This window comes from Rhopilema esculentum, chromosome 18 (assembly GCF_057945365.1).
Source record: "Rhopilema esculentum isolate cy_ngs chromosome 18, ASM5794536v1, whole genome shotgun sequence".
NCBI lineage: Eukaryota > Metazoa > Cnidaria > Scyphozoa > Rhizostomeae > Rhizostomatidae > Rhopilema > Rhopilema esculentum.
The window spans coordinates 6,298,496-6,309,476 of record NC_142832.1 but is presented as its reverse complement, the minus strand read 5'-3'; the positions used below and the strand labels follow the sequence as shown (position 1 = coordinate 6,309,476).

The following is a 10,981-nucleotide window of genomic DNA, read 5'->3' as shown; positions in this document are numbered from 1 at the left end:
TTTTTTTAGTTCATGTAATCGTGAATGACTTTTCAATAGTGTAATCGGTCGACCTCCTCTATCAGCAATTGCCTTTAATGTCATATCAATCGTGTCATCAAAAATCAACAATGGATTTTGTTTCTAGCTACCAAATAAAAGGGCATGGTTTCTTAAGGGTTTCATCAAAGTGTGCAGTGATAAATTTTTCATTAGGTATGATCCTAGATGTTATCTTGTCGGAAATTCCTGGGTCTGAGCCCCCATCACCCCTAAAATGAAAGCCTGAATTTCCGCTGCTGTAAATTAGGAACGTAAATTAAAGGATATTTTTTTGAGAATGAAAGTTTAGAAGTCTCCCCCCCCCCCTCTAAAAATAAGCCAACTCTTATTTTGTTTTAAAATTTTACTTAGCCTTTGCTTACAGAACCTTAGCATTATACGGTTCGGTTATTTCCTTTCTGATTTGAGAATATTCTCGACATTAGAGTTTTGCCAAAGCATTGGAATTGAAACTTAGATTTTCTGGTTACTCTCAAATTTCCAACTAATTTAAAGGATTTCAAAGATTTGGGGAGAGTCTCGCCTCCTACACCCTACCGGTATTTACGTGCCTGATATGACTCACCTATAAAGAGTAGAGGTTTCCCATGGCTGCTGCATTTTTCGCTAAGTTATATTGATAATTGATGATCAAATTTATTCTCCTCCGTCTGTGTACTTTGCAAAAAAAATGTTCACTTTCGAAAAATCAGAACTTCACAATGTATCCACCTTTACTTTGAATCTCATTAACCGGACACCTCTATACACCGGACAGCTCTTTTAAGAACAAACAGATACTTTTGTCTAAAATAGTCACAAAACTTTTAGTGGAACCTCTATACAACGGACACCTGTAAACAACGGACAACTACACTGGTCTGAGCGGTGTCCGTTATATAGAGGTTCTACTGTGCCGGAGAAGAGTGGAACAAACTTAAGAACTTGATAGTACCTTGTAAATAATTAGGAAAGAAAAACAATTTTTATTTCATTTAAAATGAATCATTACTTACAAGCCCCTAGTAAAAACTGGCATATGAAGCATATGTATATAAAATTATTAAACAGTAATTTCTGCAAAATTATCAATACATCCATTCTCAAAATACTAATTATATTTAGATCACAACTTTTTGTTCTGATTTGGGATGAAGGGATGGACTTAAGAGTTCAGTAAATGAAGCTGGGAGATTCGCTTGTAAAAAAGTCAGACAAGAATATGACTTATCTTGGGATATAAAATACGTTTTCCGTAGAGGTATTGATAAAATTTGTTCTTTGATCAAAAAACTAGATGCAAGTTTATATAAAGTGTTGTGGTCCACTCAGTTTCTGTAACATACCATCATTTAGAACCTCGCCTGTATTTATCAATTCTGCTTTTAAAAGCCAAGAGCAATGTTAAGTGGATTTAGAGTCAACAAGACTTAGCAGCAACATTTTGCCATTTCTGATTCTCTACGTACCGGTCATTTTATATGTTAAAAATTAGCATGTGTTGCATAGCACTCGTCAATGGTTCTATCTTGTGCAATCAAACTGTCAGTACCTTAAAGGGGGCAGACCTTATTCCAGTTTTGACAAAAGCATGTATTTTACTGGTGTGAAATAGCTTAGAAATAGTTGCTTTATTCAACACATATTTCTGTGAATAAAAATGTAACTGAAATCCGTTTTGAGATTTTGTAAATAAAAATTGTTTTATTGTAACACAAGCTAACATAGTGATACCAAGGGACAGTCATTGAAGCCCCTTAGTGCCCCTTCAATGGCCTAGATTTCGTCTACAATCGTTAAATCAGCTTTTACACAATCATGATATACAGTCACAGAAGCTTTAGTGAATATATAAAATGTTTCCATTTTAATTCGAGAGAGCAACAACTATCTTCCGTTTTCCCTTGAAGCTCAGTCTTGCGTGTTGGACTTGCATGTTGTCCAGTATCAAAACATCGTTTTTATTCCATGGAATTCCAACTGCACTTTTCCAACCTGCATCTCTTATTTGTTGAAGAAATTCAGGCTCAAACTCCTCACCGTCGCCATATGTGGAATGCAAAGGGTATTCATTGTCTGGAATTTTTAGGCCATAAAATGAGGGATGAGCTTTGAAGTAAGAAGCATGCATGGCATGTGCTTGGTTGAACCACAATGGCTTTCCAGTTTTATAATGAGGCTCCATCGCGTCTTTTAAGTACCAAAATGTTAGAGAGTTGTTGCCTCTCCATTCCCATTCAAATCCAAGTCTGCTCATTTCTTCTTCGGCATCCTATTGTGATAAAATATTCAATAAAAATCCTGATGTGAAAAATGTCTTTTGGGGTCAAAAACACATAAATTATTGCCCTTTCACAAAAAATGTTCGATTTAATGAACTTAAAATCTTAATTCAAAATATGATTAAGGAAAAAACTATACAGAAACATTTTTAGTTTATTTGTTTTCTACAGATTCAAGATATGATCAAACAATATTGAAAAATTCACAATCCAAGAAATATTTGGGCATATATTTGGCCGATGAAAAAGGAAAACTATAAGAAATGAAAATAATATCAAAATAAAATTCAATGTTTTATTACTCAATTAAGTTTAACATTTTTCCAGCATTAGCTTTCTTAGTGATATGTTGAAACCAGAATTAACATCTTAAAGAAAGGACAGACAGAAAACGAAAACAACAAAACACAAATAAGTACGAAAGTTCCAAACTATACAAGACTGAGTTGTTTGTTTAGAGAAATAGTTTGTTGCTTTTACAGGTGTTATAGACACAAAATAAATACAATATTCTAAAAGATACCTCTTTGGCTGTTACTTCGAAAACTTTTTGCCGTATGTGGAATGCAAAGGGTATTCATTGTCTGGAATTTTTAGGCCGTAAAACGAGGGATGCGCTTTGAGGCAAGAGGAATGCATGGCGTGTGCTTAGTTGAACAACAATGGCTCTCTAGTTTTATAATGAGGCTTATAATTGCTTTTACGGGTGTTACAGACACAAAATAAATACAATATTCTAAAAGATACCTCTTTGGTTGTTACTTCGAAAACTTTTGCCGTATGTGGAATGCAAAGGATATTCATTGTCTGGAATTTTTAGGCCGTAAAATGAGGGATGCGCTTTGAGGCAAGAGGAATGCATGGTGTGTGCTTGGTTGAACAACAATGGCTCTCTAGTTTTATAATGAGGCTTATAATTGCTTTTACGAGTGTTACAGACACAAAATAAATACAATATTCTAAAAGATACCTCTTTGGTTGTTACTTCGAAAACTTTTGCCGTATGTGGAATGCAAAGGGTATTCATTGTCTGGAATTTTTAGGCCGTAAAATGAGGGATGCGCTTTGAGGCAAGAGGAATGCATGGCGTGTGCTTGGTTGAACAACAATGGCTGTCTAGTTTTATAATGAGGCTTTTAATTGCTTTTACAAGTGTTACAGACACAAAATAAATACAATATTCTAAAAGATACCTCTTTGGTTGTTACTTCGAAAACTTTTTGCCGTATGTGGAATGCAAAGGGTATTCATTGTCTGGAATTTTTAGGCCGTAAAATGAGGGATGCGCTTTGAGGCAAGAGGAATGCATGGCGTGTGCTTGGTTGAACAACAATGGCTCTCTAGTTTTATAATGAGGCTTATAATTGCTTTTACGGGTGTTACAGACACAAAATAAATACAATATTCTAAAAGATACCTCTTTGGTTGTTACTTCGAAAACTTTTTGCCAAGACAAGTAATTTGAGGCGGCCCCATCAGGACAATGCCGGATATATCTGATCCGCTTCTTCATTATTTTCTCCACGTACTTTTTGTCAAGTTGGGCAAACAAGTCACTGTTTTTGCAGAGCACAGACTCTCCGCCATAGTCTGGTGGTATCAAGCAGAAAAAGAAGAACTGAAAATGAAACGAACGTTCTGGTTAATAAAGAATCCTGCCGTAAGTTTAAACTAGACTATGAGAGAAAACGGTGTTAATCTAACTGTGCTTTGTCTATGATTGCCTATTTATGATTGCCTTTTTCTTTTACACTTTGTATGAGACTTATGTTAACTGAATCTTGGAGCAAATCACTCAATGAAAATCTCGTACACAGTGGAAATCCAATCATTTTAATCCCTGAAAATCCCTGGAAATCCTTTTGTTTTCGTTGAACACTTTTCGGACGCTTTTCCGCAAGAGTGAATTGCACCCCCCCCCCCCCCCCATCTGTATTCCTGCAGAATTGTTTTCCGTTTTCCTAATCATCTCATGGCCTTTCAGCTTCATGTATTTATCAATTAATGCAAAATACAATTCGAAAGTTATATTATACAACTAATTAAATGACAGATATCAATCACCGTTCAAGCATTAACAAAACAAGAAATAATGTACAAGTGAAAAAATAACGTACAAGATTGTATTTGAGATCGAGAAAGAGCTTTCTAAGTAGGACTATGGTAGGACAGCTAGTCGAGAGAGCACCAGAGAGTATTTTGCAGAAGCTCAATCTCAGCTTGTTCTTAATTTGTTCTTAACTTATGACACAATTTTGAGGCTCGTGTTCTTATAAAATTGTTCTTATAAAAAAAAGAGTGTATAAACAAAATTCAAATCGATTGGTCCATATTCAGGGCCTCCGATGAAGGGGGTGCCGGGGGGCCTTGCCCCCCCCCCCCATTTTATTGCAAAACAATAGAGTTTTTTTCAAAATCTTTTGTTATGGGTGTTAAATTTTTCCTTGGCCCCCTCACTTTTCAACCTTTGTCGGAGCCCATGATATTTATTAATTGCTGGATGAGATGATATTACCTTTGACTTACCTAAACTAAGTGCTGTATGAAGTTTGACGTAAATTTGAAGGTCGACATTATGAAAGAGGGTATTTAGTTGATATGTAAGGCACAAGCATTTTTAATACTTTTAATAGGAAACTGTAGATAAGAAACCGAATCCTAAGATTACAAAAGTATAAACAAACTAAAGTTCTGAACACACCAGTGGCGTAAGGAAATCAAGTGAGAAGAAATAAAGAGAAGGAGCGGATGAAACTGTCTAACCAACACATCTATTAATAGGCAACGAATCATGATAGAATTGGCTTTTGTCACCAGACATTACACAACTAGGCTTTTCTGTATCATCCAAAAATAATTGGAAATCTTGAAAATTGCTCAACATTCATGTCAACAACTTAAGATCTTCTCTAGAGCACGTGGGTTCTTCTCCATCGTCATAACGCTTAGAAATTATCAAGTCCCAAATCCGTCCTTCCTTGAAGTTTCGATCCCATATTTGGGATGGGGCTTCTAAAGTCTTCAATCTCTGTCTCATCAGCGCGGTGATGCCTACATCTCAATTTTTACAGATTTCATAGAGGTATGATCCCTGGTAATATCCCAGAAACTCTTCTAGTGCTCACTCTTTTAAAGTTTTTTGCCAAATTCATGAAACCTCTCCTACAACTCATCCTTCATCCCCAGATCTTGTAAACTTTGAAACAACCCTCTTCTCCTTCCCAGACTCCTATAACCTGTCTCTATTCAAAACTAAAATAAAAAAACTAGATCATCGCTTCCTCTTTTAGAAACCCCTCCCTCCTGGGCTTTTACTATAGGCTCCCGGGCGTCGTAAACTCGACACTCACGTCTGAGCTACATTCTAATAAAATGTAGAATAAAATGATTTACACATACGGAGTTTATTCTAAGGTTTTTGATCACTGCACATATTCAGAAAGTTTTGAAAATTTGGGTTTTGCCTTATCTATCGCCAAATCTTTGAAATAACGTAGTACATTTTTTACGTAAAATTATCGAGTTATTTCTAAGTTTTTCACAGGAATTTTTGAAGAGGAAATCAGGCTCGCCAGAGCAGAGGGGGGCTGGGGAGGCTATAGCCCCCTCCCTTTTTGTTTAACTTTGATATTCAGATAGTGGCATCGAAGATAACGGGGAAAAACTTTCATAAAAGTTTGCAAATTTGCCTAGATAGAGCCATCCCTACTACCCCCTCCCCCAACTCACACCCCTCCCTTTCATCCCCTTCCCCACTCACCCCCCCCCCACTCACCCCCCCCCCCCACTAACACCCCCCCACTCACACCCCCCACTCACACCCCCTCCCTCCCCCTCAAAATGTGCACAGAAGTCATTGGATACGTTAACGTCATGTGGAAGGATGCTGTAAACATTGAATGTTTTTCATGCTTTTTATTTAATCGCAAAAAAGACTGCAATTAATGCAAGGAAACGGAAAGATTTTAGAATTCCTTAAAAATGGAGATGTAAAAGACTTGCTACTGTTGGATCAACATACATATTGTTACGTAAACCATTTTAGTGATTTCTGTTACTTTTTCATAGGATAAAAATTTATATCATTCATAAATGTATTCGGACAAATTGCCCTTAAACTTTAAAAAAATTTGTTTTTTGTAGAGGAATTGGATGAAATTAGATGTTAAATTTGGTGAGCCCACCAATTGAATTTCTTTTAAACAAACAGTTCCCGCTTCCCCGAAAAACAAATTGTGCATTTGCCAACAGCATTTTTCGAGGGATCTTCCGCGTATCAAACAGGAAGTGGCTGTGGGCAGTGTCTACACAAAATCATCTTCGTTGAGAAATGAATTCAGATTGCTCTTTTATTGTTTGTACTGCGGTTATCTATTCTTTTTGCTAGTTGGTTTTTGTGAGAGTCGAAAAAGGCATTTAGATCAACCATAGATTTGTAACAAAGCATTCAACCACTGTGGTGAAATTTATTTTTTGTGTTGAAAAGCTCGGTATTTAACGTTTATTTGGTGAAGGTAGTAAAAGATTTTGTAAGCATTTTGTAAAACATGGCATCTTGGCTGGCAGGATGCTACACCGCCAGTGTCAACTGTGAATACCTAAAAACATTGTAGTGGAAATAAGCAGAGAGAAATAGTGCACATAAACGATACCTTATTGTTGTAAACAGGCGAGTATGACATTTCGTTGTGCAGATCAATACAGCAATCTGGAGGCTCGTCACTTGCCGAGTACACTTGCGACGCCACGTTTTCTCTATGAGCACTTCCACCTACATAGTTCATAGGGGGGTAGCCAATACTCTGAAACAACAGTTGAAAATCATCCGTTGACTTTACGGGTAGCTGCCTAAACAGTATTGCTCCATATTGTATCAAATTAGCATCTGCCTCTTCTCTGCAAAATTTACCCCATTCCTGAATACTGTAGTCGCCTTCTGCTCTAAGAGCTAAAGGAAAGTCCTCTCTGGGTCCACTCAAGTACTCTGGGAACGTGCTCTTGTCTGCGCCGGGAAGAAATCGCCTTCCCCGAAGCTGGACAGTTGAGCGTAATTTCATCTCATCAGGTTCTATAACAGAAAATGCCTCTGTTTTCTTCTTCCCAACCGCCAGCATCGCTGAAGAGTACCGTGCACAAAAGACTGCATTTTTAGCAATGCTTCGCGTTGAAACTTTAGCAAGCATTTCTTTACGACAGGTTCAAATCTTTGGTCTGCTCTTTACCATTTCTTGCATGACGTTCCTTGCATAGTATCCTCACCGGAGGCCAAAAATCGGAGGCCAACAGCCGTGAACACTTTTCTGTGGTTTGGATCGTGAGATAAACTGAGGGCGGACATGAACAATCCGGAGAGCTACCATGTTTTTCTTGATGTCATATTTCTTGGAGAGCGTTCCCTGACCCTAGGCGACCTGTGATTCGTTGATGCAGTCAAAAACTCCTTGACGTGTATGACACGAGGTTAATCCGAATAATCCGAACCGGATCCTCCAAACTGAGTTTCCCTCATACCATGAGTGTGGTGTTATTGTTATGAAAAGAACAGAGAGGGTCCTTGCAAGACAATATCACAAACTGAAAGAGGATCATTTCGGCATTTAAAAGGGGGCTCAGTCCCCGAGTCCCCCTGAGCCCCCAGCTCTACACATCTGTCCTACAGAAACGACTCCCCTTATACTTTTGTTTTCGTGTCATTCGGTAAATTTTGTTTTGATTCGGTAAAAGGAATTTACGCCAAAATTAATTTTTATCCGTTTACCGTCTGTTCTTGTCGAGCCAGTTTAGTTTATATTTCAACAAACGATGTCACTTGATTTCTATTTTTGAAATAGAATGGGCTTAGAGATGTTTTGTGTTTGTGCTTGAGAGAACTCTTTGAACGACAAATTATTGCAAAATTGTAGCAACGACCTTTGGGAGCTCATGTTTCTTCAGTAGGTTTTCTTATGAATTGGTTTTCTTATGCCATACCATAGTCACATGAGCTCCTAAAATAGAACTAGACTTTTTATCGGGGATTATTCTGGAAAACAAAAGGATTTTTGTCAAAGGTGTACGAGATTTTTGTGTTATCTAAGTGATATCTCCTGGGTTCCTCTATGTAAAAAAAAGTTCAGGCTGTTGGCTAGGGGGACAATTACCCCTCCAGCCCCAGACGGCTAAGGATATTATGAGAAACCCCGTGTTTTTCAACTAAGAACATTCAACTCTAAGTACCAACATTATTTCCTGCATTGATTTCTGAATGCAACCATAATAATTTTTGTGATTATAAATACATTGTTGCTGTAAAGGAATGAATGAAGGAACCGGGCTTTTGATTGTCATATTTTTGTTTGGGGATTTTTAATTGAACTCATTTCTACTGCATGAAAAAAGAATGAAACATGGAAACTGTGTATAGAGCTAGTTCGTCGCGAGGGGACTGCGAGGGGCAATTCACTCTAAAAAAGGGTACGAGATTTCCAAAAGAACAAAATGATTTCCAGGGATCTTAAGATAAAACAATAGGGTTTTCACCAAAGGCGTAAGAGATTTCCATGGAGCTATTTGCCCATCGGTTTCCCATTTTGATATTTGCAGAATATATTCTATGTGAAATTGGACGTCGTTTATTCATTTTATGAGCATACCGAAGTAATTTAGTTGCTTGAGAATGCTTTAAGCAACAAGGAACATCACCGATCTAGACAAAATAGCAATGTCGTTATTGACGATCCTTGCAGAACACCGCAAGCTATGTCCTTAGTAACTGTGTTCTCTCCATCAAATTATGGTAGCCATATGGGGATAAAAAAGCAACTTTTCTGAATTATTTAGTTACTTTTCTACTGACTACCAAAAAATGCTTTTTGCCGAATCGAAGAAAAATTTACTGAAGAACATGAAAATACTGGGAATTGTCGCACCCCACACCCCTTTGTAAATCCTTCCCTGACCTGGCCCTTGCCGGCCACGAGACCCCACAGCCACCGCTCGTCGAGCTGACAGCCGCAATAACTTCGTGAGCCATGAAAACAAAGAAAAATAATAGCAACCTGACCATTGTCAGAGTTTGTCACAAATTAAGTTGCTGCATTGCGTAATATTTTTTCAATAAATCTATTTATAAATCAAACAAAAGTTGTCGATTGCTGAGACGCGTTGACGTAATAATCTAGGTGCATTTCACAACAGCTGCATTGTACTTCGCAATATCTTTATGCCCCAGACCGCATCTTCGAGGTAAAAGTCTGGAGACAATAAATCGCTGTTGAGAACTTTACAGGAAAACCCCAGGAAAATCACAGCTTCAAACACAACTAGGGCATGGCTGTCGTTCTATGAAAAGAAGGGGACCCTTTAGACTAAAGCAAGAAGTAGAAAAGGGGTCGTTGAACGAGGCTAGCCTTGTCGGAGCAATGACCAAGATTGGCCAGGCAAGCCTCCTTGGCCTTGCTCCCTCCCCCTCCAAGAAAAGTTTTGGCCGCATGAGTAAAGTACTTTTATATTATTAAAAATATATATTGCTACGCTAATGTTTATCAAGGCTTGACCCCTAAAACAAACATTTGCATATCGGTCCTTGCTTGTTGGAACATTTGTATACCGTTTCAATATCTTTTGAATTTTACCAAAGATAATGGTATTATCTTTGATTTTACGGACTTTCGTTCACATTTCTCTTAGCATGGCTGATTCAGTCGAGGTTAGTAAACTGTAAAACCGCTTGAAAAAGGGGTTTGCGAGCGTGGCGACGATCCAAACAATGGCAGTAAACTTCTACCAATGAGGTGTTCACCTCATTGACCTCTACGGAATAACCAAAATTGGTTTCAAACAGTCTAAAAATGCATTATGGGATGCTTGCGTAGCGTAATGGCTCATTGTTAGCAATAAGTATTTAATATCTTTCTTAGCACCTGACTTCGAATACCTCCTAAAACGTGGCCGCAATACCCGCGGGATTATCACGAAACGGAGTTAGGATAGCTTCCCAGTCTACCTGCTGAATGTCGTTTCAGAAAAATGCTTTGTCGTATTTTTCATATTGCGAAATTCGATTGCATTTGGTTTCTGCTCTTAGAGACTCATTGCTAACAATGGGCCTTTGCGAGCGTGGCGACGATCCAAACAATGCTAGTAAGCTTCTACGGATTAACCAAAATTGATTTCAGACTGTCTGAAAATGCATTATGGGATGCTTACGTAGCGCAATGGCTCATTGTTAGCAAATCTCCGCCAAGCATTGATTTTCCGAATTCCATACACCAGATAGTGGTCCACCACGCCAGACTTGATTACATCTGCTTCTATGATGTATTTGGATTTGGAGGAAGAGAAATGGTCAATGAGTGTTTTGCTTGTTCGTTGCCCTCCAGATTCTGACGTTGTCAAAGCAACCCGCGTATAATTTTTTATCAACTGTTCGTGCTGGTACTCGGAGTGAACAAACTTGAGCTGTTGCGTTTTTGCTACATTTGAAATCACAGTTGGTGTCCCCGATCAAATTAATTTCCTTCTCTTCCCTATCTAGTTCTTTTGAAACTCCCCTTAGGTTTTCAGATTTCATCGACACCAGCAGTTGGTAGCCTGCGCCGCAGACCCAATCCCTCTCCAATAGCCTCTGTGGAGGAGAGTGAGGTATGACCCCACCGCGACAAAAATAACGATTCCCTATGTGGGTGGATAAGCTTATC

The 10,981-nt window shown here is 38.2% G+C and overlaps 1 protein-coding gene across 1 annotated transcript; it reads right to left on the bottom strand.

Annotated features, from left to right (window-relative positions):
- Window positions 1-987: 987 nt before the first annotated feature.
- On the bottom strand, window positions 988-7,565 carry LOC135696798 (uncharacterized). Its single transcript, XM_065216314.2, has 3 exons — window positions 6,956-7,565; window positions 3,721-3,921; window positions 988-2,293 (listed from the first exon to the last, which is right to left on the bottom strand). The coding sequence occupies exons 1-3, from the start codon at window positions 7,484-7,486 to the stop codon at window positions 1,889-1,891; spliced, it is 1,137 nt and encodes a 378-aa protein (XP_065072386.1). The 5' UTR covers window positions 7,487-7,565; the 3' UTR covers window positions 988-1,888.
- Between the last annotated feature and the right edge of the window lie 3,416 nt (window positions 7,566-10,981).